Genomic DNA, 27,912 nt, shown 5'->3' with positions numbered 1-27,912 from the left:
ATGGATACGTGCGTGAAACAGTCGCGTGATTTACGCACAGATTTGTTTGTAAGTAAATCAGCATCACAAAACTTTATCAATCGCTGAGAAATTATACAAAGTAGTTCCCTGACAACAAGGAGAACCAAAACTTTCTCGATCCACATGTTTGAAAAGACAAAACAAACACTAACATACAAAGTAAAAGACAAAAGTAAGAAAAAGTTAAAGTAAGGAGACAAAAGCATCAGCAGCTGAAACAGGCTGCGTGCCGTCTGACGCATGCGCACATATCAATCGAGCCCCAGTGTTAGCATAGCTTAAACTCGGATTGGTAACTCACCCTGCACCACCACCTTAGCCAGAGTGCCAGCTCTGCCCATGAAGCTGGTAGCGTAGCACGCATACTCTCCGGAGTCCTCCGCAGTGAGGCTGTCCAGGATGAGACTGCAGGAGCCCGACCGGTCTGCGGTGATGATGTGACGTGGGTCGTCCTCCATAGGAAGGCCATCTAGGAGGAAGGGATCAGGATCCAGGTAGGTTCATCACTGTGACCATAACACTCAATTATGTGGTGATAAACTCGTCTGCTATTCTGGACACTGTCTCCGTGACATGTCACACAAATACACGTTTTCTTTTCTTTTTAGGAACACAGTAATACCTGAAAGTGAAACCACCTTTTTGGGTTGTCTTGATGCATCTCAATCATCCAGGTAAGTAAATCTCCAAAAGTTGATTCTGTTCATCTGGACGTAGCGTTTTGTGGGAGAAACGTTTCGTCATCATCCAGGTGACTTCTTCAGAAGATAATTTGCATAATTAAGATGAAGGAACTGACCTCCCAGCCCATTGTTCCTTCAGTGGGCTGGTTTCAGTCATCATATGTACTCTTTATAAGATTGAAACCTGCAGTCAGCTGAGACTGAAGCAGTCACCTGGATGAGTGACCAAACGTTTCTCCCACAAAACGCTGCGTCCAGATGAACAGAATCCACTTTTGGAGACACTGGGTTGATTTTTAAAGTGGAAAAGGTGAAATGCAGTTTTATACCTAACACGAGTTCAGATGACAAAGGATTGGCACGTGATGAAGTGCGCAACAAACTTACAAGACAACCCGATATAAAAACACGAAAACACAAATGTATTAAATGTTGGATTAACCATTACAGAAGCATAAAAATGATGCTGGTACTTCAGGGCAGGTGTAAGCCTCACATTAGGTGGTCGTCTGATAAATGTGTTCAGCACAGTATGTAAAAGTTGGCTTAACTGTCAGTTCTTCATATAAGTCAGAGTTACTTTGAATGCAAAATGTGGATACACGACGGCATAAATAACAAGATATGTATGCGAATGAGGGCAAACAATCTGATCTGATAAAACATCAAACAGATGCAACCATGTGAAGTATAATTTTCTATTATGTGTCTATTTTCAAACCTTTGAGCCAGCTGATCTCTGGTTTTGGAGATCCTGACACTTTGCAGGTCAGCTTGATTGTTTGTCCCATCTTCGATGTGCAGTCAGACAGCAGTGAGCCAAACACTGGGGGACCTGTGGATGCAAACACACAAATATACATCAAGCACACAGCGTAACTGGACCCATCAGTTTATCTTTGACTGTTTATCACTGAAATAACTTTTAATCCAGCGTTTCAGAACTGAATGTTGCCGTGTTAGGTTAATGAATGAAACAGTATTTAGTTTTATGGTTTTATCATAAAAATGTTCGATGTTCAGTACCTGGACTAACAGACTTACTGTTAGTAGGCAGGCTGGAACGTTGCTGTAGCTCCTTCAGGTCTTTAAGCCAGGACAGTTTGAGCAGCGTGGAGCTGCCCTGCAGCGTGTACCTCCTTATGGAGCCTCTGTGTTCGTGCCACAAGCCCCAAGACCTTTCGTCTCCACCCACAGTCTCCTTTATTTCCACATCATTCAGCTGGAGACAATGAGGAGGACGAGTAAGTGGGAGGACGACATGAAGAATAGGAAAAGCAGTAAGTGTACGGCGTGGTGCGACGCAGAACGACAAATGACCTTACCTTCATTTTGTTCTTGAAGGTGTAGGTGTCTCGGTTCATGCTGGTGTCTTTTTTCAGTTTACACAGTACAATGCATTCCCTGAAGAGAAAGACTTGTCTCTGATGCCCTCTAGAGGTGGTCTTAATTTCTGGAGTCTCCTCCAACACTGTGAAGGATCCCTAAAGAGAAGAAGACGTGAAATCATTTGTGCGTTTCTGCACAACTAGAATGTTACGACAGTTTTTTTTGGTTTGCTTGTTTCATGCTGGAACCAGATCTAAACTGTATATAAGTCATTTTTGCCCACCTGACGCACGGGCTCGCCCAGGGCAATAAGAGGAGCCGGGTAGTTCTCAATCAGAGACGCCTTGTGCAGGTTGTCTGACCTCCAGGGAAGGCAGGACACCAAAGAGAAAGCATCCTCCAGCAGATGGCAGCTCTGGCCACTCTTAGCTTTATTCTTGATTAACTCCTGCAGGTAAAAAGTTGAACTTTTCATGTGACACACTTTAAAGAAGATTAGCCCTGATAGCCTTAAATGTTAAATGGTATTAAATCTATATGCTGACCTTTAGTAATGCTTGGTAAGTTTGAATTCTTTCCACTGGTTGCTGGAGGAATGTAAGGACATCCATAACAGCACCGTCCAGCTTACCAGCTTCTGGTAACTCCTGAAATATGCCAGGAAACAACAACACATTAGACTGATGTAGTAATCCTGCTCTCCACACCTTTGTTTCAGCAGCATTAAATGTTTATACTTGAATTCAGTTGTGAATACCTTGAAAAACTGTTGGATGGCCTTGTCAGCGATGCAGGCCTCTGCCTGAGCTTGACCCACCATGTAGTGCAGATACTTCTCAAAGTCTTCTCTGTGTTTGATCAGATGCATGGCCACGTCATCATCTGTGGCACACTCCCTCAACCCAGGAAGGACACACCTGAGAAAACACGAGTTCTGTTACTGTGATTTGACACGTTGATGCGTTTTGCCTTTGATCTAGCACGTGTGTATCACCTCTCGTGTAACAACACGATGTCTTTGATGTTCCTGAAAATGAGCTCTTTCTGGTTGAGGACGTTAACGGGGATGCGGTAGCTGGAGTCCAGAAAATTTAGCTGCTGAGATATAAACATCTTCATCTCTCTCACAAACTCCTCCTCTCCGTCAATCAGGCCTTGGATCAACTGACTAAAGATACAGGGAAACAAATGGATTCATCACAGAAGCCAAGATGTTATTCAGGACCAGCTGTGATGACCAACACCAAAGTATCGTAGAAGTGCATGAACATACATGAAATATGTATGCATGTATTTACTCTGACACAGTTTAGTCATCATCAGTATAAGTCATCCAGTATCCCAATACTAGTAAAGCTCATCTGGCAGTATGACGCACCTCAGGCCTCTCCTGTACTCTTCTCCTGTACATCCAATTCCATCAAGATCCTCTTGACGTGCTCTCAGCTGAGGGAAGGTCTCCTGTTTAAAATGACAGTTATAACTATTAAAAGCTCATTTTTTAAATCCTCAACGTCTTTGTTGATATAATAATAAACTAACAGTATAGATTTTCAACATGTTTGTCATGCGGATGTCTACATCCCACCTTTCTCTTCTTCTCCAGGTATGCTGGACACAGCCATCCCTGCCGAGCAGGGTTGGTTTTGGTGGGTTTGGTCCTCACCAGCCATCTGTCAGGATGAACAGAGTCCAGCACCTCTACAAACTGGCCCTCCTTCAGAATAAAACTCTCCTTACTGCCACTGTTAGGGCTACAGTGAGCTCGAGCCACATATATTTCAGACGTCTGAGGAAGAAAACAGCAAATACATTATTTATGCCTGGGACGTGTGCAATATTATTTTGTCATACAGTGACTTTCTCAGATTTGTTCCACTGATGCTTAAAAAGGACATAAAAATAGACGATAACGTGCATCCAATCAACGTAAATCACCTCTCGTCTGTCCTCTTCCCCCTCCGACTCAGATCCAGAGACTGTGCTGTCCAAGGGCGTGTGGGCACGATGTTTTGGAGATGGTGTCCTCATTTTACTGTCATGGGCCCCTAAACATTTGTAATAGAGGATAGCTTCAGTACACCTGCTCAGAAAGTTGCATAAATAATATATTAAATAAATAACCTTGCTGACCTTTGATCTTTAATAGCATCTTCGGAGGTTGGGTTGTCTCTTCGTTATCATCCTTCGGAGCTGCTTGTTCTGTTGGTTTTGGTTCTTCCCTGTGACAATATTCATATTTTTGGCATCTTTACAGCCAAACAAAATGACATTCATAGAATAAATCAAATGTTTTATCTGGTACCTCGGTGTGATTGTGGACATCTCAACAGGTTCCATCATATCGGGAGCTGTGTCATAATCGGAGGGACTCGACACTGTTGAAGGCAGAGTAATGAATCATTAGTGCTTCAATGTGACCCAGTCAAGTTTTTAAAGCTAAGTCACTCACTGGAGCTGGCAGCCATGACAGAGGACCGTCTCCTCTCTTGGGGGGTCTGCTGGGGCGCATGCTCTGTCAGCGTGTAGGCCTCCCACAGCGACACGTTCATGCTTTCTGCATAGTCCTCTGCTGACGTGGGCACCTGCGCTTGACTCGGTGGCAGATTCTCATTCTGGTCTTTGGGCGGGGCTGCGGGCTTTGTTGGGGCGAGCTGCAAAGGAGTAATGGCTGCAAGAGGTGGGTGTACGGGCTTCTGTGCCACAGGAGCAGGCTGGGGGGTTTGCACCACTGTTATGTTTCCATTGTAGGAGGTCACACCAAACTTATTGACCGCCTCACAGGTATAAATTCCTCTGTCGCTGTTTAACAGGTTCTTGATCACAAGTGTGCATTCTCCATCATCTGTGGTCGTAATCCTGCATCTCTGGTCGTTGCAAATTTGTTGCCCGTTTCTGAGCCACCGTACTGCGCTGGGCTTTCCCTCGACAACACACATTAGTGTGAGCGTACTGTGAAGATCTGCTGTCTGGTTCTTAAAAACCTCTTTAAAAACAGGTCGCATGTCTTTGCGCGTCTTGAAGCCTTTGAAGGCAGCCTGGATCTTGACCGCAGCCTCTTGCATTTGTGGTTCATCCTCGGTGCTGATATCGATCTCCGGCGGAGACTCCTTCAATGGTTCTGTCATCTGGAGTGCAATCTCAACAAAGGGTTCGTGGGGCTGGACATCCCTGTGGGCAGCTGGTATCTCAGTCAGAGCCTCTGAGAAAGTTTCATCTTCAGAAATATAAAGGAGGGGAATGTCTTCTGCCACCTGTGTTTGTTGTTCTTCCTCCCTCCTCGTTGGCTTCACTGCCAGTCTCACGTCCTGGTCCATTTCCGGTTCTTTTCTCATGGGTTGAACTGGCTGTTTTAATGGAGGGTTGGCAGGCTGCTCTGTTTCCTCAGTTGCTGACTGGTTCCTCTCAAATGCTGGTTTCTCTTCGGCCTGTTTTATTAACGGCTTTAGAAGCTGTTTCATAGGTTGGTCTTGAACTTTTACCACTGCTGTTGTTGGCTCTTGTTCCTCTCGATCCGTCTCCGTGTCCCGTGATACTTGTTTTTCTACACCTTTTACTTTGCTTTTTGTCCTCACAGGAGGCTTTGGATGAGTAAACGCATCTTCCTTTTCTACCGGCCGTTCTGGTTGTTCAGTCGGCTCTTTTTCTGGCTTTGTTCCTCTCTCTGACTCTTTGGACACTTGTTTATTCAGACGACCTCTCTGTTTGCTGTCTTCTTCAGAATCGATCTGTGTCATCTTTAACATTGTAGGAAGGATCTCCTCACCATCCTTCAGTAAATACTTGATTGGTGGCTTTCCATCTGTCAGTTTTCCTTTAGATCTTGTTGGTGGTTTCAAAGGCTCTCCTTCTGTCTTGTCTAGTTCACCTTCATTTTCTAAAGATGTCATATTTTGATCTTTCATTGATTCTTTGCTAATCAACCCTTGCGGTGGTTTCACAGGAGACTTGTCATCCTGGCTTATCGTTCCTACTTCTGCAGCTGGATGTTTCTGCTTCTCCTCAACTCCACTTGTTTTTGCCAAATGTATTTCTAGTTGTTCGGAGCTGTTTTCAGTTCCAGGTTTCTTTTCTTTTTGTTTCCTTTGTGCAAAACATGTTTTATCCAAAGCCCTGTCTGATTGAACTTCTTCGTGGTCAGCTTTAGCTAATTCTTCAGTATGTCGTCTTGTTTGTTTCATCTCCGGTAAAGCATCAGTTTCTTTTTCCAAATGCCTAGCTGGCTCCTCGACCTCCCCGTCAACCCTATAGTCTGTAGTCTCCTGTAGTCTCACAGGTTTATCAGCTTTCTTGTTCACCTCCCTGTCCTTCACTTTATTAATCTGTCCATGTGCTGCGTTCTGTGCACCATCCGTGCCTTTTTCTACAGCTCTTGCAGGCTGAGTGTCCTTTTGGACTTTATCATCATGCTTCAGCGCAGACGGTCTGAGGTCAAAAACAAGCTCCGTGTCTTTTTCTGAATTTGCAATTGATGCTTTTCTTGCCCTCTTTTTCGGCTCAGGAGGAGCTGGTTTACCCTCTGGGACCACTGGTCTCTGCGTCTCCTGAGCAGGAGTTGTTTCTTTTGCCTGCAGCATGATTGTTGGAGGTTGTGCCTCTGCTGGAGTCGGTTGTTGTCCTGGACAAAGGAAATGAACATGAGTGTGTTTACCTTCTTGTAACCTCGCCGATCAGCAATAAATCAACGTACCTTTTACTTGCACCATTGCAGTGGTCTCTATGCTTCCTGCCTGACAAGAGTAGTTACCACTGTCTTCAGGTTTGAGCTCATTGATGATCAGCTGCAGGAAGCAGCCGTCTTGCTTCATCTCGTACTTCCTGCTGGCCCTCAGTGGGAGCTTGTTCTTTCTCCACTGTATTGATACGCTGGGCTTAGACAGCTCACAATACAGGGAAGCTGTACCTCCTGCTTCAGCCTCTATGCTTTCTAATTCTTTGTTGAAGAATGGAGTGAGCTCTAGGTGGGATAGAACAGCCCAACAAATAGTTTGATACAGGGTCAACTAAGAAATACAGAATGCTACGATTTAGCTTACATAATGCTAAAGTGCCACAAGTGCTCAGAAACTGATATTAAGACTCCGTGAATGCAGCTGAAATGCACTCATGCACAAACCTTTCACTGTTACAGTTGCGCTGGTCTCTGCTTTGCCTGCTTGGCACGTGTAGCTGCCGCTGTCTTCCACTTTGAGTTCCTTAATCAGCAGCTGCATGAAGCAGCCCTCCTGCTTCATTTCATACTTTGCATTCGGTCTCACCAGTAGCCCGTTCTTCTTCCACTGCACCATAACTGCAGGTTGAGACAGTTCACAGGAAAGGGAAGCCACGCGTCCTTCTTCAACTTCCATGCTATGTAAACCTTGCTTGAAGAATGGAGGGAGCTCTGAGGTGAGGAAGGAAGGTAACGCTATGTTTTTAATATCTAGCTCATAGTGAACAATGGACTATGTACAAGAAGATGTAATAGATTGTTTTACTATGTAAATGTCTGCTGTGGATGAGTTTAAAACCAGTGTACAAACCCTTTACTGTCACAGTCCCACTGGTCTCTGCACCTCCAGCTTTACAGGTGTAGCTGCTGCCGTCCTCAGGTTTAAGATCTTTGATGTGGAGCTGGAGCAGGCAGCCGTCCTGCTTCATCTCATACTTCCTGTTGGCTCTTAATGGTGTGTTGTTTTTCTTCCACTGCACTGACACCCCAGGTTTAGACACTTCACAGTGCAGGGCTGCTGTGCTTTCCTCCTCGGCTTCTACATTTTGTAATTCTCTCTTGAAGAAAGGAGGCAGCTCTGGTAAAATAGGCAAGGAATTTAAAATTCATAATGTATAAGGAACCATGCTAATACATCACTAACTATATTTTCTCTTTAAACTACAAATATTTCAAGTGTGTGAGTTTATTAAAAAAAACTAAACTAATAGATTATGAATAACAAATAATAGGACAGGATAGAATAACAGAAGGCAGCACTAATATCAGAGCTTTACCAAATGATTGGGAAAAGTCTTTTCTCGCTGCACACACCTTTCACTGTCAGAGCTGCAGCTGTCTCTGCAGCTCCTGCTCGACACGAGTAGCTGCCGCTGTCCTCGGGTTTGAGCTCTTTGATGTGGAGCTGGAGCAGGCAGCCGTCCTGCTTCATCTCATACTTCCTGCTGGCTCTCAGAGGCAGCTTGTTCTTCTGCCACTGCACTGATAATCCAGGTTTAGACACTTCACAGTGCAGCAAGGCGGTGCCTCCTTCCTCGGCAGCCACATCTTTCAAATCTTGTTTGAAAACAGGTGGGCGCTCTGGAGAAAAAGTCATCATACATACAGGATACATACAATACTTCAGGCATAAACAAAAGTCGTATAAAATATCTTTTCAACAGCTAATGTAAGATAGCAACATACAGAATGAAACGTGTGTGTTTGTATGGTGGATTCTGTTTTGCATACCTGTCACGGACACTTTTGCAGTAGTTTCAGCCGTCCCTGCTTGACACGTGTAGCAGCCGCTGTCCTCGGGTTTGAGCTCTTTGATGTGAAGCTGGAGGAGGCAGCCGTCCTGCTTCATCTCATACTTCCTGCTGGCTCTCAGAGGCAGCTTGTTCCTCTTCCACTGCACTGATATCCCAGGCTTGGACAGCTCACAGCACAGCGATACTGTACTTCCCTCCTCTGCCTTCATATTCTGCAGCTCTTTTTGGAAAAATGGTGCAAGCTCTGCAAAAAAATAGAGGAAGTAAAGGTAATGAATAAAAATGTTCCTGGATTACCCGAGTGATGCTTTAGACGTTAAAATGTCCTGAAAATATACCAAATGCAAATCTATAGTTTAACGTACCTTTTACTGACAGATTTGCACCAGTTTCTGCGTTTCCTGCTTGACACGTGTAGCAGCCGCTGTCCTCGGGTTTGAGCTCTTTTACATGAAGCTGGAGGAGGCAGCCGTCCTGCTTCACCTCGTACTTCCTGCTGGCTCTCAGAGGCAGCTTGTTCTTCCTCCACTGCACTGATATCCCAGGCTTGGACAGCTCACAGCACAGTAAGGCTGTACCTCCCTCCTCTGCCTTCATATTCTGCAGCTCTTTTTGGAAAAATGGTGCAAGCTCTGCAAAAAAGAAGATGGCTTGAAAGTAATGAACGAAAATGTAGAAATGCAGAAATGATTTCTACTCAGATATTAACGATGCTGTAAAACAAACCAAGCAAATCAGCCATTCACACACCTTCCACTGACACATTTGCGCTGGTTTCTGCACTTCCTGCTTGGCATATGTAGCTGCCACTGTCTTCAGGCTTGAGCTCCTTGATGTGAAGCTGTAAGCTGCAGCCCTCTTGCCTGATCTCATACTTCCTGCTGGCTCTCAGAGGCAGTCTGTTCTTCTTCCACAGCACTGACACTCCAGGTCTGGACAACTCGCAGTACAAGGAGGCTGTACCTCCCTCGTCAGCCTCCACACTTCTTAATTCTTTCTTGAAGAATGGAGGAAGTTCTGGAAAATGTGTTAAAAGGGAGAAGAAAGTCCTTTTGAAAGGTTTTCAGTGATGTCACACCATCACCACGCATTATGTTTCTGCCACTGGAAGGATGCTAACACAGTAACACTTCACACACCTTTCACAGACACAGTCGCACTGGTCTCTGCACCCCCTGCTTGGCACGAGTAGCTGCCACTGTCTTCAAGTTTGAGCTCCTTGATGTGAAGCTGGAGGAAGCAACCGTCCTGTCGCATCTCATACTTCCTGCTCGCTCTCAGGGGCAAGCTGTTTTTCTTCCACTGAACTGGAACTCCAAGTTTGGAGAGCTCGCAGTACAGGGTGGCTGAAGCTCCTTCTTCAGCTTCCACACTCTGAAGCTCCTCCTGGAAGAACGGAGGAAGCTCTGGGGGAAAAGGACAGAAATGGGAATAGTTTAAGAAGAACGCCTCACTGTACGTGCTGATCATAAGATTGTTTAGCTCATTGCCCTGAAGTACCAGTGACGGCGAGTTTGGCAGTGCTCTGCATATCTCCTGTATCACAAGAGTATACACCAGTATCCAGGGGGTCGACGTCACGGATGAGCAGCAGGTTGACTTTTCCGTCCTTGCGCATCTCGTATTTATCACCATTTCGAAGAGGAACGTGGTTGCGTTTCCAGGTAACCAAGGTGGTGAGGTCAGAGGTGGTGCAACTCAAAGTTGCCGTCTCGCCCTCCATGACCACTGTGTCTTTGGGCTTCTCCTCCAATAAAACTAGAATTTGATATCAAATCCCAGTGATCATCAGGGGGTACATAACTTTGAAGCATTTTATTAGTTTTTACTTAAATACACCCTCTCTACTGTGTTCTTATGCTCACCTTTAGGCTTAGGAACAACCAGCAGGCGTGCAGAGGTCCTCTCCTCCCCGACCACAAAAGCAACCGTGCCCGTCTCCTCAGGCGTTGTGATGGTGAGGACCAGTCGGTGCTGGCGGCCGCGACACGTCATCTGGTTCATCTCGTTCTTCTGCAGAGGGCTGTTCCCAAGCCACCAGACGCCCTCGCTCACGTCTGCGTGGCTCAGCTCGCACACAAACACCGCGTCCTCTCCCGCTGTCACCGTTTTGTCTTGAAGCTCTGTAACGATCCGAACGCGCTCTGTGGAGGAAGCAGGAGCTAGATACAGCTTCAGCAGAAAAGGGAATTTGATACGTTTACATTAACTCAACTCAGAAGGGTCAGCTCTGGATTTCGTGTCATGTAAATAAATGAGCCCAATACTTCAACAAATAATGACATTAGACTGCCATATACACCCACCCCTGACAATCAACTTGGCAGTGGTCTTTTTGCCCCTGGTGATGCAGCTGAACTCCCCAGCATCCTCCAGATGCAATTTCTTGATCTGCAGAGTGTGACTGGGGCCTTTCTTTGTCACGATACAGCGTTCTCCTTCTTCCACCACGGTGTTGCCCTTCTTCCACGTTACGGGCACATTAGGACTGGAGACTTCACAGGAGAACAGCACAGACTTCCCCTCCACCACAGTTTGGCTCTCGAGTTCCTTTTCAAAGAACACCGATGCTGCCGCTGCGTGAAGAAAGAGATATTCAGATTACTTTTTTAACAAAGAGGCGATGATCACAGTGTGGTGGGCGTGGCTTGCACTGCCGTGCAGGTAAGGCAGACGCACCTGCACAGCATCCGCAAAAAAGTGTGTGTCGTGAACGTCAACCTTGAGTTGTAATAAAGAGATGCTTGAAAGCATGAACGTGCACCGGGTCTGCTGTGGGTTTGTTACAGTGGTGCTGAACCCCAGGAAGGGGACACAGCAGACCCGCGACTGGGCCAGCCGGGGAAGGAGCTGACCCAGATGGCGGCTGAGATGGTGGCCACACAGCAGGAAGAACTGGAGGACCTGGTTAAGTGCCGCATGCAGAGGATCGCGAGTCTGGCGGCTCAGATCCAGTCCTGGCCGACATCGCCGCCACCCCCACCGTCATCCCTCGAATGCATGGGAGTGGCCGACGTCGGGAATGTTCTGGCGCCCGTGCCGGCCCCCAAGTTGCAACCAGCCAGGACGCAGCCTGCCGCCGCACCCATCCCCACTCCTCAGGTGGGAACGGCTTGTACCGCCTGTTGTTGCCTTTTCCTGCTCCCTGGAGGAGGGCCACGAAACAACCACTGGGTCCACCAACAGCTCACCCACCTGCTCAGCCCGAGCCGGAGGTCAGCACACGGCGAGCACGGGGGGAACCTGCCAAGCTGTCGCTGGAGGAGGAGGCGGAGCACGAGGGTCCATGCCTGACGGGTGACAGGAAGGAAAAAGAGGAGCTGCGCGGGGGTTCACGCCTACTTGTGGAGGAGGCGCGTGAGGATCCGTGCCTGCCGGTGGTCAGGGAGGCGCGTGAAGGTCTGACAGAGGCGCAGTTCTCACCGGGGTGGTAAGCGGTTCAGGAAAGGGATAAATTAATGGGTTCATATCAATTGTGGGATTGCGGTTCCACAAATACAACTCCAGCATGTTTAATGCACAGTTATACAGCGCAGGTCGGGCCTGAAGGATAAGAGTTCAGCCTTGGCAGGGGATCAGTCCGACAGGGCCTCCACTCCTGGCCGCCGCCAGGCACACAATGCACCCGACCCCTACGGTGCCTCCTGCGGGTGGTGGACCTGCAGGAGGATGGGCCCGTGTCCCCTTTTTGGGCTGTGCCCGGCCGGGCCCCATGGACTAAAGCCTAGCCACCAGACGCTCTGCCTCGGGCTTGGCTCCAGAGCGGGGCCCTACCAGGGGGCAAAAGCCCCCAGACAACATAGCCCATGGGTCCAGGGTAGCAATTCGCAATAAAATGCAATAAAGAAAAGTAAACTGTTCGAATACCTCTCACGTTGACTTCAGCTGTCGTCTTCTGCTCCCCGAAGGCGCAGCTGTACTCGCCAACATCCTCTGGCTGGATGTTTCTGATGGTCATCTCAGCTACCCTCCCCTTCAGCGTCATCTGAAACCGTCCTCCATGATAAAGCTGGTCCTCCCCCTTCCACCACTGCACGGGCACCCCGGCCCTGGATAGTTCACAGCGCAGGGACACGTTGCCTCCTTCAGGGGCCTCCTGGTTCTTCAGACCCATTTTGAACGTGAGCGGGATAGCTGTGGATGTGGAGAAGAAAATCGAATTTGAAGTCTAACGATCAGGAAAGAACATATTTCATTTGGTAAACGTAGGCTTTAGGAGCATGAATGAACCAGACACTTTCACATCTACACTCTTGGCTTACGTGTGATTGTGACATTGGCTGTAGTCTTGACATCTCCATAGAAACAGCTGTAGAGGCCGCTGTCCTCCAGTTGTGCGTTTTTGACCGTCAGCTCCATGACGCTGTTTCGATTTTTCATCTGGTGCTTGAAATTATTCCTCAGCAGCTCTTCTCCTTTCCGCCACTCCACAGCAAGGCCGGGCTTGGACAGCTCGCAGCTCAGGGTCAGGCTGTTCTCCTCCTCCACCTGCTGGTTCCTTAGCTTAGTCTTGAATGTGACCGGCGGCGCTGCAAGAAGCACCAAAGAGGAGTTATGGAGTTATTTGACTTTTATAAAAGTTCATTCTTTCAGATTGAGTGTTTCTAGTGTGGGAGCTGGGTTTACCTTTAACTGTGATCTCAGCAGTGGATTGGCTGTCTGTAGTCTTGCAGGTGTATTTGCCGGCATCGCTCTCCTCCACGTTGTTGATGATCAGCTTGGTGACGCGTCCCTCCTGTTTCATCTCGTATTTGTATCCAGGCTTCAGAATCACTCTGCCTTTCCTCCAGTCCACCGGAGCTCCGGGTTTGGAGAGCTCACAGCAGAAAACGCCACCGTCCCCCTCCCTCACCTCCAAATTCTCAACCTCCTTTGTAAATGTAACAGGAAGTGCTACAGAAAAGAAAACAAAGTGAGTGAAATCTGAAATTACAAGTCATTTTCTAAATCTGCCGTGGTTAACAGGAAGTGCTGGGTGTTTTCTCCTGTGGTCATTCCCAGCTGGACAGTTTGTATCTCTACCCCAGCTGTAGTGAAGCTTACCTCTTACTTTGATGTCAGCTGATGTCACAACAGTCCCAACAGAACAGCTGTACTCGCCAGAGTCTGCCAGAGTTACGTTTCTGATTAACATCTCCGCCACTCGGCCTTCTTGCTTTGTTTGTATTTTTTCTCCCTCTTTCACCAGTTGAGCGTCTTTCCTCCACTCCACGGGGACTCCAGCTTTGGAAAGCTCACAGCGTAAGGTCACGCAGCCCTCCTCCACAGCTTCCTGGTTCTTCAGTTTCTGCTTAAAGGTCACTGGTATTGCTAAGGAGTGATAGCCAGAAACATTACAAAAACATTTGTAGATTGTTAAAGCTTAATTATAAATGGCCTGTATTTGTATAGCACTTAGTCCCTAAGGACCCCAAAGCTTTACACATCCACACATTCACACACTGGTGATGGCAGCTACATCGTAGCCACAGCCACCCTGGGGCGCACTGACAGAGGCGAGGCTGCCGGACACTGGCGCCACCGGGCCCTCTGACCACCACCAGTAGGCAACGGGTGAAGTGTCTCGCCCAAGGACACAAAGACCGAGTCGGGGCTCGAACCGGCAACCTTCCGATTGCAAGACGAACTCCCAACTCTTGAGCCACGATCGCCCCGTGAACGATGTTGCTGAATGCATCTCACCAGTAATAATTGTTGTTGCCGTGGATTTTATCTCATCACAAATGCAGCTGTAGGTGCCGCTGTCCTCGGGGAGGCTTTTCCTGATGTGGAGCTCGTGGATGCAGCCGCTCTGCTTGATCTGGTATTTGTCTCCGTTTGAAAGGACAGTGTCTCCCTTTGTCCACTGCACGGGGACCCCAGGCTGGGACAGCTCACAGCACAGTGTAACAACACCGCCCTCCTGCACCTGAATATTCTTCAAGTCTTGAAGAAATTTGATGGGCCGCTCTAGAAAAGAGCAGAGGAGACATCCTGAAATGCACGTCAGCTTTATGCTGCTGTAGCTCTGACAGGTAGACACTGAGATGAAGTCAATGACATATAAAATAGATTTAAACAAAGATATATGTATATACTGCGTCATTTTTGAGTCACCATACTTCTGTTCGTCATCTTCATCTTTAAATGTTGCTTTATGACATTCAGGATGCTGGAAAACTGCTACAGTGAAAGCAGCAGCGCTCACCATTCACTCTGATCTCAGCTGTTGTCCTCTGTTCTCCACATATACAAGTATAATCTCCACTGTCCTCCACACAGAGGTCTGCGACCTTCATCTCCACCTGCAGGTCCTTTTTCCTCATCTGGTACTTGTCTCCATTCTTCAGCAGCTCTCCTCCTCTCCTCCACTCCACCGCGGACGCAGGTTTGGTGAGCTCACAGCGCAGAACCACACCGCTGCCCTCCGTCACCTCCTGATTGGCTAGCAGTATCTTGAAACTAGGCGGTAACTCTAACGAAAACCAAGAGCCACAGAGAACATCACGTGTCGCGCACTAAAGGGATGTGATTTTAAAATACATAAACAATTATTACAGATAAAATTAAAGGTCACACTGAAATCCATAAAGCATAGGAGGGTTGTTTATGGTACAACTTCAGCAATGAGTGGAAAACACGACTACAGGTGGAGAAATCCAGTATCCAGTGTCCACTCTGCTACAAAGCTACTGCAGAGGAGACGCGGGTATTCAATATGCGCTATAATGGATTAAACTCTAATCCATTATATTCCAGGCTGTGTTTGTCTCATGATGCCTGCATGAGACAAATGATGGACTGCTGCTCATAATAAGATTCAGGAAGCTTTGGCTTCAATGATGCAGGACTTTACAGTAGAGGACACACTGTGACACAAACTGGGTGACGATATGGAAACATGAGTGGGTTCACACAGTGATGACGGTCTACTTAGTTCATTCTGACTATTATGTGGCTGACCTCTTTGACGTCTGCGCTTGGGTGACTCTGTTAAATAATGACATCAAAATTCAAAAAGAAGGAAGAAGAGTGCTTTATGAAATCACGATCAGATGTCGGGGGTGCGTCTCACCTACGACTGTGAGCTCAGCAGTCGATTGGCTGTCTTTAGTCTTGCAGGTGTATTTGCCGGCATCGCTCTCCTCCACGTGGTTGATGACCAGTTTAGTGACGCGCCCGTCCTGTTTCATCTCGTATTTCTCTCCAGGCTTCAGAACGACTCTGCCTTTCCTCCAGCTGACTGCAGCTCCAGGTTTGGAGAGCTCACAGCAGAAAACGCCGCTGTCCCCTTCCTTCACCACCAGGCTCCGGATCTCCCGTTTAAATGTTACAGGAAGTGCTGTTGGAAAATGGATCTTTTTTGGTGATTGAATTTGCAAAGTGCCGTTTACACCTACCCGCTGTATTTGTTTCTTATTCAGTCTTTATTTCTGCTTTTTCATGTAGCACAGAGGTTAAATAGCCAGGACCGATGCAGTTAAGGTCACAAACTGATTTAAACGTACGTTTCACTTTGACTTCAGCGGTGGTTTTCTCATCTCCTGTGATGCAGCTGTATTTTCCTGCGTCTTCCGGTTGGATGTTTAAAACGGTCAGTTTAGCCGTCTTTCCTTCGAGCTCTGTGCGATACTTTCCCCGAGATCCCTCCTCAGAGAGCAGCTGCCCCTGCTTCTGCCACTGAATCGGGACTCCCTTCTTTGACAGCTCACACTGCAACGTCACGCTGCTCCCTTCTTCGGCCACCTGACTCTTCAGGCTCACCTTAAATGTCGCAGGGATCGCTGTCAAAGCAGGCACATATATTTTTATATGTGTGAAGTAAAACAAAGGCAAGAACGAGACAAATATGATTTACAGGTCAAAGTTCAGTGAAAAGACATTTTTCTCAGGTCTCTGTGCAGTACGTTGAAAAGCAACGTTTATCGTTACTGCTTCCACAGAGATAAAGAAGGTAAGTAGCAGCCAGGTGATGTGCTTAACGAACTGATCCTCAGGAAGTGTGACCGACAGAAGCAGAAACGATGGAAGTTTGCTAGTGTGAGCATTCGGGTGTGTGACACCTGAGCAAAGGTCAGACGGTGCAGGCCTCATTTAGCAGGGCTAAGTAATAACGAGATGTGGCACCGAGAGTAAACTCACCAATAACTTTAACCGTAGACTTTGTCCTCTGCTCTCGGCACACACATGTGTAGACACCGCTGTCCTCTGGTACGGCATCTCTGATGCTCAGCTCCAGGACCGAGCCCCTCTGTTTTATCTGGTGCTTGTCTCCGTGCTCAAGCAGATCTCCTCCGAGCCTCCATTCCACTGGGACACCAGGTTTAGAGATCTCACAACACAGCGTGATGTTGTGTCCTTCCTCGACTTGTACATTTTTTAGCTTTTGTTTGAAGACGATGGGAAGAGCTGAAAGGCAAAGTAAGTGGACGAGATAAGTGAAGCGCCTGAAAACAAACATGCAGCACGTCCTTCTTTCACGGGTCTGCTCTGAAATTCACTGAGGTAATTAATTAAAGCCGTAATGTGTGGGTTTCAAATGTGTGACTGCCTGTACCTGCCAGATACACAGAAAACACTAGAACATAAGTTACCATTAACAGTCAGAGTGGCGGTGGTCTCCACGTTTCCACAGATGCACGTGTAGATGCTGCTGTCCTCGGGGGTCGCATCAAAGATCCTCAGCTCGACGAGCATGTCTCTCTGTCGTACGTGACATTTCTCTCCATTTCTAATCGGTTCATCCCCGCCTTTCCTCCACTCCACCGACTGACCGGGTTTGGAGAGCTCACAGCGTAACGTGGCAGTGTTGCCCTCCTCTATCAACACGTTCCTCAGCTTCTGCTTGAAGGTGACTGGGAGAGCTGAGAAACCCATTAAGACCAGATAAATAATCACAGATGGCCTCATATTCCTTTATCAGCTCGTTGGTAAATAAAGTCCTACCAGTAATCCTGACAGTGGCAGATGTCATCTGATCAGCACACACACAGCTGTAGACCCCACCGTCCTCGGGCACAGGTTTCCATATGAGGAGCTCCAGTGTGGTCTCCCGTTTCCTTATCTGGTACTTCACACTGTTCTTCAGCACCTCATCCTCTTTCCTCCACTCTACCGGGATCCCAGGTTTGGAAATTTCACAGCGCAGTATGACGCTGCTGCCCTCCTCTGCTTGCATATTCTTGAGTTGTTGTATGAATGTGATAGGAACAGCTGGAAAATAAGGAGTGACATCATAGACGTGAATAAAAGAGGATAAAAGTTTGTGTGATAGTTTATTGCATTAGCAGCTGTACCTGTGTGTGGCTAACTGCCATATATCAGTGCACAGTAAGTTATTGCATGTTGCATGCGTCTGTATTTCTCACTGCTCCTTTTATACTTGCATGAGCTCGCAATGGATGTGAAACATGTTGTAAATGCTAAAAAAGAAGAAGTTTTTGGTAAAGCTGTGTCAGGTGAGTTTGTAGTGTGATGAAGACTTTACCGTGTACTTTGAGACTTGCTGTAGTGTGGTGGTCTCTGCACAGGCATGTGTACTGTCCAGCGTCCTCGGGTTTCAGGGCTTTGATGGTCAGAGAGTTGATCGTCTTCCTCTGTTTCATCACGTACTTGTCTCCTGGCCTGATGCTCTCAAAACCTTTCTTCCAGTGGACGTGGACCCCAGGCAGAGAGTACTCACAGGTCAGGGTGACAGCTTCTCCTTCTTTGGCCTCCACATGCTTCAAATGGTGGATGAACTCTGCTGGGATGGCTAGGAGTGACAATGAGGAGGTCTTTGCTTATTATAATTTCTCCAATGTAATCATATACAATCTACCAGAAATGTTCGACCCACAGCAACCACGTGACAAATAAATCCCCATTGGTACCTTTGACAGCGACCGCGGCCCTGGTTGTAACAGAGCCAGCACTGCACTCGTACACTCCTGCATCTGTTTTACAAACTTCTCGAATGGTCAGCCGAGCTTCGCACCCCAAACGACTGGTAAAGTATCTTGAGGAGTTCCACATGAGACAGCCATCTTTGTACCACAGGATGTGACACGGCTTGGAGGTCACACAGGACAAAATCAAACCACCTCCTTCGATGGCCTCGCAGTCCTCAAGTGACTTACAAATGGTGGGACGCCTTTCTGGTGAGCAGATGAAGCACAGCACATGTAAGATGTGACAAAAAATACACGTTAAAACCCAAAGATCTCAGCTTTACCTCGAACCAACAGCGAGGCGTACGATCTTTTGTCCCCTGCTGTGAAGGAAATGGTGCCGGTGTCTTTACGGGCCAGCTGTTTAAACGTCAGGGTGTGGAAGCCTCCTGAAAGCACCTGGATCTCATTGAGCTCGTTGGTATAAAGCAAAGTCTCATCCAAATACCACTTGGCCCCAGCGTAGTCACTGGGAGAGATACGACACCTGAACGTGACCGTGTCCCCCTCCAGACACTCGACGTCTTCCAGTTCATCCAGAATCACCACCTTCTGACCTGCGAGACGGAAAAGACAAAACTCTGACAAACTTGCAGCATACATGACCCGATCAGCACCATTAGATTTTTACCAAACATTTTACTCAGCAATGATAAACGTTGCATTGCAGCACTCATCGTATTGGCATTTCTCCCAGTGTGTTGGTTCCTTTGTTTTACAGTGTTTTCCATCACTGCCTGATATGGCCCAGTTTGATTTAAATGATCCACGCTCACCTTGCACAGTCAGCTGTGCCCGGCTTTGCATGGTGCCAACGTCACATATATAAATATCTGTGTCCGATTTCTCCAGTGAGGTGATGGCGAGCGACAGCACCACGCCCTTCTGCCTGATGACATACTTCCTTCCAGGCCGCAGCTCAATCAAGCCCTTCAGCCAGGTCACACGCTTGGCTGGCTGCCTCGTCTCGCACTCGAGTGTCACCTTTCCTCTTTCTTCTGCTCGAGTGTCTTTCAGCTCCCTGGCAAATGTGTGCTGTAACTCTGAAATGAAAAGGCAGCTTAGTAAAGCCGATCCAGCCATGAAAAGCCCAAAGACATATAAGCGTGGAGACAATATCGATCCTTTCAATCTGCTGCAGCCTGTGTTTTACCACTACCTGTAAATGGTTGCTAACCAAGAATGAATGAAAAGTCAAATCGAGGCTACCTCTGATCTCAAGCTTGGCACGGGAGGCCACGCCTTCGGCCTCACAGCTGTACTCTCCAGAGTCTCGGATAGTGGTGCTTTTGATCACCAACCGTGCCAGATGTTTCTCCACGCTCATCTCATACTTGGGGCTCTCCTTGATCAGACGCCCGTTTTTCAGCCAACGGATGGTGACTTCTGGTTTGGTGATTTCACAGCTCAGCTCTGCATCCTCACCAGGCACGGCCTTGACGTTCAACAAGTCCCTGAAGATGTGCACTGGCTTCTCTGTGTGAGAAAGGGCACATTGGCTCGCTCAACATCTTGAAACAACTTACAGTGTAGGATATGTATAATGTGTATAAACTCTCCAGGCGTGACCATATCTTAGGAAAGATTATGTACCTTGAACAAAAAGCATGGTCCTACAGGTTAGATCTTTAATGGTGAAGACCACATCTCCAGCGTCAGTAAGTAACGCATCTCTAACTGTCATCGTATACATGCGGCCGCTGTTGGTGAGCTGAATACGGCTGTTGGTAGCCATGAGCTGGCCGTTAATGGTCCAGGAAGGTTTATCGTCAAGATCATGGGAGAGAAGACACTCAAAGGTGCAGGTGTCTCCCTCGAGGACAGCCGTCGTCTTCAAACGCTGGACAATTGTAATGTGTAAGTCTGTAAATAAATACAATCAGTGAATGACCACATATGTCAGCTGAATGCTATACTAACTGTGGATGAGAGCTCAGAAAGGTTTAATGCCACCAACACTCATTAAACATGGTGCAGAGTAAAGGAATAATGACCTTATTTAACTTCTTAAATGGTTTCAGAAATACAAGAGCTTTTACTGATAAACTCGCATAAAACAATTTACCCTGTGGTTTGAGAGCTTATTAGAAATGGCGTTTCTTCTTCTACTCGCCATTAGAGATGGACCGATCCGATATTACGTATCGGACATGAAAAAGTGGTATCGGTCCATCTCTACTCACCATGTACTGTGACTTTGGCTTTGGTCTGACTTGTGCCGAGATCACACGTGTACTGTCCTGCATCGTCCTTGCTCAGTGAATGGATGATCAAAGCCATGGACTTCCCAAACTGGAGCAGCTCGTGTTTGTCATCAGCTGTCAGAACTACACCGTCCTTCTTCCAAGCAGGGCTCGCCGTCTCTTTGGAAATCTCACACTGAAGACAAAGCTCCCCTTGCTCCTCTCCAACTGCATCCTCCAGAGGCCTCAGGAACACTGCTGGGCATTCTGGGACACATTACAGGTTAGTCTTTGTGTTGTTATTATTGCAATTTATGTTTCTGAGAAATTTAAGCAACTCCTTCTGTCACTGACCTTTGACCTTTAAGGTGGTTGTCTCAGTGAGAAGGCCCGCTTTGAAGGTAACCCTGCTCTCCTGTGGCCGAAGCTTTTTGATTGTGAGGCTGTGCATGGTGCCCATGTGGTGGATCTTGTTGATGGCGTTGGAATAGAGCCGGACATTATTGAGGAGCCACTCCACATTGGCCACCACGTAGTTGAGTTCACACGAGAAAGTGGCGACGCCATTCTCCTCAATTTCCACCGGTTCAAGGTGTTTGATCAACTTCAGTGTCCGCACTGCAATACAAAGGCTCAATTCATCAACGTGTCCTGAAAAGGCTTCATATTAACGTTTGCATCACCCTGAACCTACCTTCTACTTTAACGTGTGCCGAGCTCTGTGACCCTCCAGCCAGACAGCGGTACTGTCCCGCATCCATCCCCGTCAGGCCGTGGATGGTCAGCCCTGCTCGTTTCCCCTCCCTCTTCATGCTGTACTTGTTAGAGGATTTCAGAGCTGTGCGGCCCTTAAACCAGCGCACCACCCTGGGAGATGGGGCGAACTCACAGCTCAGAGTCACAGAGCTGCTCTCTTTTGCCTCCACGTCATCCAAGTGGTGGACCACCTGAAGAGGCCGCTCTAAAAGGGGAGACAGGTTTAGTTCAGCAGCGTGTTTCCATTATTTCACTGGAGAATACCATGTTATCAGTTTGAGGCGGTGTGGGAGATTCACCTTTAACCGTAAGCTGAGCGGTGGAACGACTCTTGCCAGCGACAAAGACCACCGGGCCTGACATGGAGCTTTCTGTGGAGGTGAAGCACAGGCTGTGGAGGGTGGCCTCCCTGTCAATGTCCACTGCCGCGCATGGCTCCATGACCTCACCGTTCAGCGTCCACTTTGGTGGCCTCCCTGATTTCAAGTTGGTCTCTACCTGGAATCGTGCAGGCTCTGGCTCCATCACCTCCACCGATTTCATCCCCCGCACTATGGTGATAGCCTGCTCTGCACGTACAGCATAATACATATTACCTCTACTGCACAGCTCCTGACATCATAGTTTGATTTCATAAGTGTGGGAACCTCACCCTCCACCAGAAGCTGGCAGGAGGTTTTATCATCCTGTGCGTCACATGTATAGGTGTCTTCATCTGACGAGCAGACGTCATTGATAGCAAGCTGCCTGTAGATATCTTGGCTGATTAGCTGATACTTCTTGCTGGGAAGTAGCTCCTTCCTGTTCTTGTACCACCTGACCTCAGCGTTAGGCCGTGACACCTGGCACTCTAGCAGACCTCGGTGGCGATACATGGCGATTTTTACTCTCAGAGGACGCACTATTTGGACTGGAAGCTCTGAGAGTGGAAGAATAAACTCAGGTTTTATGATCTTTATTGTTTTATAAGAGCTATTTCTTGTGTGTTCATCAGGATTTCCTTCATGCCCAGTGTGAGGTATGAATCTCGGGGCTCACCTTGTACCGTGAGGGTTGCACAGGATGAGACCCGCTCTGCCGTGAACCTGATCTCTCCTGCATGTTCTGGTCTGACTGACTTGAAGGACAGAGAATGAGTTTCACCTGAAATCACATTAAACCCAGTATTTTATTCTGCTTATTACCTTTTCCTCGGTTAATTCTCAGAGTTCCCCTTATGGTTCAGGTACCAATGACTGAAGCTCATCAGTTCAAGCAACTATAAGGCTAGCTCCCCCAAAATAAGGCCTACTGCTAAGATAACTGATCTTTTACCTTGGTGTCTGATCTTGATGCTGTCCCCAGGACGGATCCGGCAGTCATCTCTGTACCACCGACCATCCACATCCATCTGGCTGACCTCGCACACGAAGGTTACAGGTTGACGCTCGACTGTGTCGACATCTTCCAGCTCCTTCACGATGTGAATGTCCCTAGCTGGCAGGAAATATCCACACTATGACTCGAAACTTAGTGAAAGTAACCAAAGAGAGCTTTTTGCCACTAAAATATTGGCTAACTGCAATCTGACATATTACTCCATATCATTATTTATTTATTGAACTAAATGGCCTGTATTTGTATAGCTTTACTAGTCCCTAGGGACCCAAAGCGCTTTACATATCCAGTCATCCACACATCCACACACTGGTGATGGCAGCTACATCGTAGCCACAGCCACCCTGGGGCGCACTGACAGAGGCGAGGCTGCCGGACACTGGCGCCACCGGGCCCTCTGACCACCACCAGTAGGCAACGGGTGAAGTGTCTCGCCCAAGGACACAAGGACCGAGACTGTCCAAGCCGGGGCTCGAACCGGCAACCGTCCGATTACAAGGCGAACTCCCAACTCTGAGCCACGATCGCCTGAACGAACTAAAATGAAAGACTGTGCGCTGTGACTGTATGTTCTGCGGTTCCATAGCTTTGTTGGGTTCATAACACTGATTAACACCGTCTGTCCAAGTCCAGCAGTTGTTGGACATTTCAACTACAGCATGCACTTCACTGCAGAAACTACAGCCTCTTAAAGACACGTATGAACCTCGAGTTAGTGGTTCAGCTTATCGAAGCCCCGGAGAAAGTCACTGACCTGATTTTGGGATCTAACACAGAGATGGTCTGGGCCATATAAAAACATTCAATCCTGTGAGCATGCAAGTAGTTCTGTCACATTACCTCTGACAGTGAGTCGGCCTGAGGTCTGAATGCCATTAGCTTGGAAGGAGAACAAACCGGCATCTCCCAAAGCCACCCTGTTCAGTAAGAGGGAGTGTTTCTTCCCGTGTGTGCTGATGCGACAGTTGGGTTTAGATTTGAGCTGCGTCCCATCCCTCATCCACACGCCCTCTATGTAGGCTAGGTTAAGAGATACCTCAAAGGAGCAGCTCTCACACTCTGAGACCTCTGCGTCATCCAATCCCTTCACCACCTGCAGACGGTTCTCTGGCAAACACACACACACAGGCGGCGTTAGAGGCCTAAAGGCCTTTGACTCATGGTGAGAACTCTGTTGAAAAAGCACAAATGCATTTAGAAATAAACATACTTGCAGCTGCTACTATTCCTCCAGGCTTATTGTCTCCCATGTCTCTTGTTCTTGGCTGGAGAAGTTTGTTTTCTATCACAGTCAGCAGGCTGCAAATACAAACGTACCCGAGGTGACCCTGAGTCATGATATGTTGTCTAACCGTGTTACAAAAAGAGAAATCAGCTTTTCCACGAACTCATTCAGCTCACAGTTCAGGGGTACAGACATTACTGATTTCTGCATAAGTGCTTAAATCTTTTGGACATCATTGCAAAAACAGATTAATTCCTTTCAGGCTAACCATCAAACCACAACGTCCAAAATGGTAACCCCATCAAACTGATATACATGGCATCAGTGTCTCATGTTGTTGATCCCTGTGATGGCGTGCCAGTCAGTAATGAAGAGCAGAGTAATCTCTGTCACCGCACTTGGCTGAGTTCATCCCCACCAATATAGACTCAGCTGTGATCAAACCTCCATAAGGCAACATGAGCTGAACTCAGAGGAAGGGAAAGCTCTGAAAAGCCAACAAGCGATCGACCGATTGATATGATATTTGAGATCATCAAACACGCCAGCTCCTCCCAGCAGCGCTCCAAGCATAGGCCAGTCTGCTCCATTACATTACCTACAGCTAAAATGGTATTTTATGATGCGTCACACACGCCACTGTCTTTGGAACCAGTTATCTAGATTACCTAATATTTTATCATAAGCCTATTAAAATCTATTCTGCAAAATAAACACCAGAGAAATAAAAACTGAAATCCTTTCAGAGCAATACAGCAAACCAGCTTAATACAACTCTGCAATATAATTCAACTATATTCCAGTGATACTCTATTCAACAGGGTTTCTTGTTGGCTATATTCAACTGCAAAAATAAAAAATATCATTTCTATACACATTTCCAAATTAAAGAAGAATACATAAGCTTACCTGCACCAATGCACCAGCTCTCAAACTAAGCAGGTGATCTATAGGACGAACACATGCCTGCATGCACTGTTTCTGCACCTGTTTCAAAAAAGCAAAACTACTTTATCCAAAGCAAACACGAGCTGGATGAAACCTCCAGCGTGGCCACTGATCCTTTGGGAGTGCTGTGCTGTTTCTCACAGAGCCTTTAAGGTTAACAAGATGCATTTAATCCACCAAAGAGCGTGTCCATGCCTCCTTGTGCATCCCAGTTCCCAAAGTTGACAGGCTATAGTGCTTTCTCTTTTTTTCCTGCTGTTATGGAGCATAGTGCTGAACAGCTGACATATCTCTCCCCACACACTAACCTCCAAAATAGCCTTCTGTCAGTATGAGGGCAAAGATAGCTTTGGCTTTAATGGTGCAAGGCACCATATGCTCGACATCACTGGAACCATGAAAAACAATCAGAATGTAAACAGTGGTCCCAGTGTCTCTGATGGTTTTCCACCGTGCATCAATGAGGGGTTGACCAGCTTAGAAACATGACAACAAAACGTAGATTCACCTTATTTTAAAGCAACCTTTGTATTGCATCAGAAGGTCTGCAGCATTTTCTCTCAACAATGAGACCAAAATGACCGAACAGCATCAGACGAGTCTCTGCACCATGAGGCTGATGGGGTTTAATCGCCTGCTCTGTGCAACCCCGACCCACAGGTTCAAGGTTCAAGGTTCTTTATTTGTCACATGCATCATAGTTATACAAGTATAACACACAATGAAATGTAGCCTGACATGTGCAAAAAAATTGGGGGGGGGGGGGGGGGGTGTAGAGGAAGAACATTATATATATATATACACACATTGGGTGCCACAGTGTCTAAAACCTGTTACAGATACAGACGTCAAACAGGTAACAGGAAAGAGGTGGTTTCTTCCACTGTTAATGCTAAAAGGTCATGAAAGATGCATACGTCCTTAAAATCGTTACAAAACAAGTTTGAATGTAGGATTTTCTGTCATCCACACAGGGTCAAAGCATACATACGCACATGTAAAATCAAATCAAGTCCCACCTTCATAAGACACCTTTGGAGCCTCGGGCATAACTCTGGCTGCATATTTCACCACTCATCACGGCCTGGTGGGTTTCCTTTTAAACATAGTCAGTAAATTTGAAGTTGGGGTTTTGGGACGGTCCATCAGAGAAGCATCACAGAGCTACATCAGAACAGCTGCAGATCAAACACAAACAACTGGACAAAAGTACCAGTTATTTGGATATGTCACCACTTTGCTGAGGAAGACCAGCCAAGCTGTCGCCCTCCGCTGAGAGGATGTTCAGGAACAGCCCAGAAACCACCAGGGTTAAAGTGTGTCATGAACTCGAAACCGCTGGAACACCAGCGTCACTGTCCACAGTCAAAACAAGTTTCACACAGACTGAGAGGATCCCGACCAAGACAGAAGCCACTGCTCCATAATCGAAGCCTTAAAGTGCAGTTGAAATTTGCAGGCGTACACATGGACAAACCAAATGCCTTCTCCAAAAGATCAAAAGTCAAGCATGGTGGTAGTAGCATTATGCTCTGGGGCTGTTTTGCTGTGAGTAGTACTGGAGGCCCTAAGAAGGAGACCCTCCAAAATCCTCAATTTCACGATGGTTGGATAGATTTTGCTAAGGGACATTTAACCTAATGTTATTTGGGGCGGGGGTTAAGGAAAACACAGAATAAATCCAAACTTGTGCACCAATTCTTGTTTTTTAAAAGTTCAAAGAAATCATTAAAACCTCAAATTACTCTGACATCCATGTCCGTGATTACTGTATGTAACCTTTTGACCACAACTATGGTCTGTGTGGCTGCATCTGGGATCTGAAAAGCTCAGTTTGCCCCAAAAACCAAATACAGGAAACATTACAATGAGACGGTCAAAGCCCAGCAGCCAACCGTGCTTCAGCCTTTATGCTATTGTTTTAACCATTTTTACGTAGTTCAGATTTGTGGGAATCCCTCATCAAAAAGAAGAAAGCCAGAGCCAGGCAGCATTGTGTAAACCTCAGTCTGACAGACAGTCCCATGTGCCAGTGAAACTGTATCAGCAGAGATTATCTCTGTGGGGCACAGAAAATAACCTGTCATCACTGCGAAGGAGAACGGTGGTCCACAGAAGCCATTCTCAGTTTACAGAAGCTCATTCACTGCAATGTTTAACAGGTAAAATATCGAGTCGGTGTAGGAACAAATATTTCGTTGTATTTCTGACTCGAAGGCTGTCGCTGTTTCTGAAGATGAAAGACGAGCAGCCTCTGTCTTGATCCTGTGAAGATGTCCAACAGACGAGCTTTGCATGATGAAATGTGGATCTTTGTGTACAAACTCTAAAAATAGAGTCACGGTAAAGGAACCAAGTCAATGTGAAGATCTGCCGAGGGAATTTAGAACTTGACGAAACAGCTGAACTAAGCCTCTGGATCATGTTGGAAACACTCCCCCTCGTGTGTTTGGCATTTCTTCTGAGCCTGACTCTCTGCACCACACAGAGGCAATAACAAAGAGCACACTGTAGGACTCTGCAGCACGCTGTGATTATTTAAAATGTGGCTCCTGTCGTCGTCTCGGTGCCCTGGAAATGAATTTTACTCTGGCTTTGTGTGTGACACCTAAAGAAAAGAGGATCTCCTTAACCTTCATAACTGAGCGCTACAGCCAGGAAGCCACAGCCTGAACATTAAATGTCCTTGACTGAGCCGCCTTGGCACATCTAATAACAGCTTAGCCTTCAGTCTCACAGCTACAGTCACCAGTTTGACAGGTCAAGGGTCATATTTACATATATATACAAACTGCACCTCAGAGAGAACAGGCCATTCAGAAGTAAGGATGAAGAACCTGCATCTAGATCTTCTTCTTTGTATGGAAGCCCACAGTCTCGGCCTGGCATCCACCCAAACAAACATGACAAAGCTGAGAGGATAAAATCCGACACCAAGCGAGCGAAACGCAGAAAAAGCGAACGCACTGCAGAAGTGGGCGTCCTTGTTCCCACGTGCATACTGAAAAAAAGACCTC

The 27,912-nt window shown here is 47.1% G+C and overlaps 1 protein-coding gene and 1 long non-coding RNA gene across 4 annotated transcripts in view; one reads left to right on the top strand and one right to left on the bottom strand.

Moving 5' to 3' along the window:
- obscna (obscurin, cytoskeletal calmodulin and titin-interacting RhoGEF a) overlaps nucleotides 1-25,298 on the bottom strand; it is a 39,594-nt gene extending 14,296 nt beyond the window's left edge. For all 3 annotated transcript variants that reach the window (XM_085266142.1, XM_085266143.1, XM_085266144.1), the window contains exons 1-52: nucleotides 24,857-25,298; nucleotides 23,933-24,021; nucleotides 23,563-23,829; nucleotides 22,660-22,821; nucleotides 22,384-22,488; nucleotides 21,998-22,264; nucleotides 21,645-21,914; nucleotides 21,284-21,550; nucleotides 20,944-21,207; nucleotides 20,590-20,856; nucleotides 20,000-20,269; nucleotides 19,616-19,882; nucleotides 19,183-19,449; nucleotides 18,691-18,963; nucleotides 18,350-18,613; nucleotides 17,965-18,231; nucleotides 17,424-17,690; nucleotides 17,072-17,341; nucleotides 16,620-16,886; nucleotides 15,986-16,261; nucleotides 15,553-15,819; nucleotides 14,686-14,952; nucleotides 14,181-14,447; nucleotides 13,542-13,808; nucleotides 13,125-13,391; nucleotides 12,761-13,027; nucleotides 12,366-12,632; nucleotides 10,805-11,074; nucleotides 10,364-10,642; nucleotides 9,999-10,256; nucleotides 9,638-9,904; nucleotides 9,249-9,515; nucleotides 8,864-9,130; nucleotides 8,476-8,742; nucleotides 8,059-8,325; nucleotides 7,556-7,822; nucleotides 7,150-7,416; nucleotides 6,724-6,990; nucleotides 4,486-6,651; nucleotides 4,339-4,411; nucleotides 4,167-4,255; nucleotides 3,972-4,081; nucleotides 3,622-3,822; nucleotides 3,412-3,494; nucleotides 3,028-3,201; nucleotides 2,791-2,950; nucleotides 2,579-2,680; nucleotides 2,317-2,481; nucleotides 2,030-2,188; nucleotides 1,749-1,926; nucleotides 1,426-1,539; nucleotides 323-490 (exon numbers count right to left, since the gene is read on the bottom strand). In XM_085266142.1, the coding sequence (XP_085122268.1) occupies nucleotides 323-490; nucleotides 1,426-1,539; nucleotides 1,749-1,926; nucleotides 2,030-2,188; nucleotides 2,317-2,481; nucleotides 2,579-2,680; nucleotides 2,791-2,950; nucleotides 3,028-3,201; nucleotides 3,412-3,494; nucleotides 3,622-3,822; nucleotides 3,972-4,081; nucleotides 4,167-4,255; nucleotides 4,339-4,411; nucleotides 4,486-6,651; nucleotides 6,724-6,990; nucleotides 7,150-7,416; nucleotides 7,556-7,822; nucleotides 8,059-8,325; nucleotides 8,476-8,742; nucleotides 8,864-9,130; nucleotides 9,249-9,515; nucleotides 9,638-9,904; nucleotides 9,999-10,256; nucleotides 10,364-10,642; nucleotides 10,805-11,074; nucleotides 12,366-12,632; nucleotides 12,761-13,027; nucleotides 13,125-13,391; nucleotides 13,542-13,808; nucleotides 14,181-14,447; nucleotides 14,686-14,952; nucleotides 15,553-15,819; nucleotides 15,986-16,261; nucleotides 16,620-16,886; nucleotides 17,072-17,341; nucleotides 17,424-17,690; nucleotides 17,965-18,231; nucleotides 18,350-18,613; nucleotides 18,691-18,963; nucleotides 19,183-19,449; nucleotides 19,616-19,882; nucleotides 20,000-20,269; nucleotides 20,590-20,856; nucleotides 20,944-21,207; nucleotides 21,284-21,550; nucleotides 21,645-21,914; nucleotides 21,998-22,264; nucleotides 22,384-22,488; nucleotides 22,660-22,821; nucleotides 23,563-23,829; nucleotides 23,933-23,972 (13,351 nt within the window). In that variant the 5' untranslated portion in view covers nucleotides 23,973-24,021; nucleotides 24,857-25,298. The remainder of the gene's footprint in view (nucleotides 1-322; nucleotides 491-1,425; nucleotides 1,540-1,748; nucleotides 1,927-2,029; nucleotides 2,189-2,316; nucleotides 2,482-2,578; nucleotides 2,681-2,790; nucleotides 2,951-3,027; nucleotides 3,202-3,411; nucleotides 3,495-3,621; nucleotides 3,823-3,971; nucleotides 4,082-4,166; nucleotides 4,256-4,338; nucleotides 4,412-4,485; nucleotides 6,652-6,723; nucleotides 6,991-7,149; nucleotides 7,417-7,555; nucleotides 7,823-8,058; nucleotides 8,326-8,475; nucleotides 8,743-8,863; nucleotides 9,131-9,248; nucleotides 9,516-9,637; nucleotides 9,905-9,998; nucleotides 10,257-10,363; nucleotides 10,643-10,804; nucleotides 11,075-12,365; nucleotides 12,633-12,760; nucleotides 13,028-13,124; nucleotides 13,392-13,541; nucleotides 13,809-14,180; nucleotides 14,448-14,685; nucleotides 14,953-15,552; nucleotides 15,820-15,985; nucleotides 16,262-16,619; nucleotides 16,887-17,071; nucleotides 17,342-17,423; nucleotides 17,691-17,964; nucleotides 18,232-18,349; nucleotides 18,614-18,690; nucleotides 18,964-19,182; nucleotides 19,450-19,615; nucleotides 19,883-19,999; nucleotides 20,270-20,589; nucleotides 20,857-20,943; nucleotides 21,208-21,283; nucleotides 21,551-21,644; nucleotides 21,915-21,997; nucleotides 22,265-22,383; nucleotides 22,489-22,659; nucleotides 22,822-23,562; nucleotides 23,830-23,932; nucleotides 24,022-24,856) is intronic.
- LOC146546292 (uncharacterized) lies at nucleotides 381-4,181 on the top strand. The gene is made up of 3 exons (XR_014890885.1): nucleotides 381-515; nucleotides 630-695; nucleotides 3,640-4,181. It is a non-coding gene; the product is annotated as an uncharacterized LOC146546292 (long non-coding RNA).
- Nucleotides 25,299-27,912: the final 2,614 nt, after the last annotated feature.

The sequence above is a fragment of the Mchenga conophoros genome, linkage group LG23 (genome assembly GCF_057382185.1).
Source record: "Mchenga conophoros isolate Kocher_MC1m ecotype Shallow Benthic linkage group LG23, M_conophoros_male_GT1.1, whole genome shotgun sequence".
NCBI classification, from domain to species: Eukaryota; Metazoa; Chordata; class Actinopteri; order Cichliformes; family Cichlidae; genus Mchenga; species Mchenga conophoros.
The sequence above is the reverse complement of the archived record's forward strand: the minus strand, read 5'-3'. Positions and strand labels throughout refer to the sequence as shown.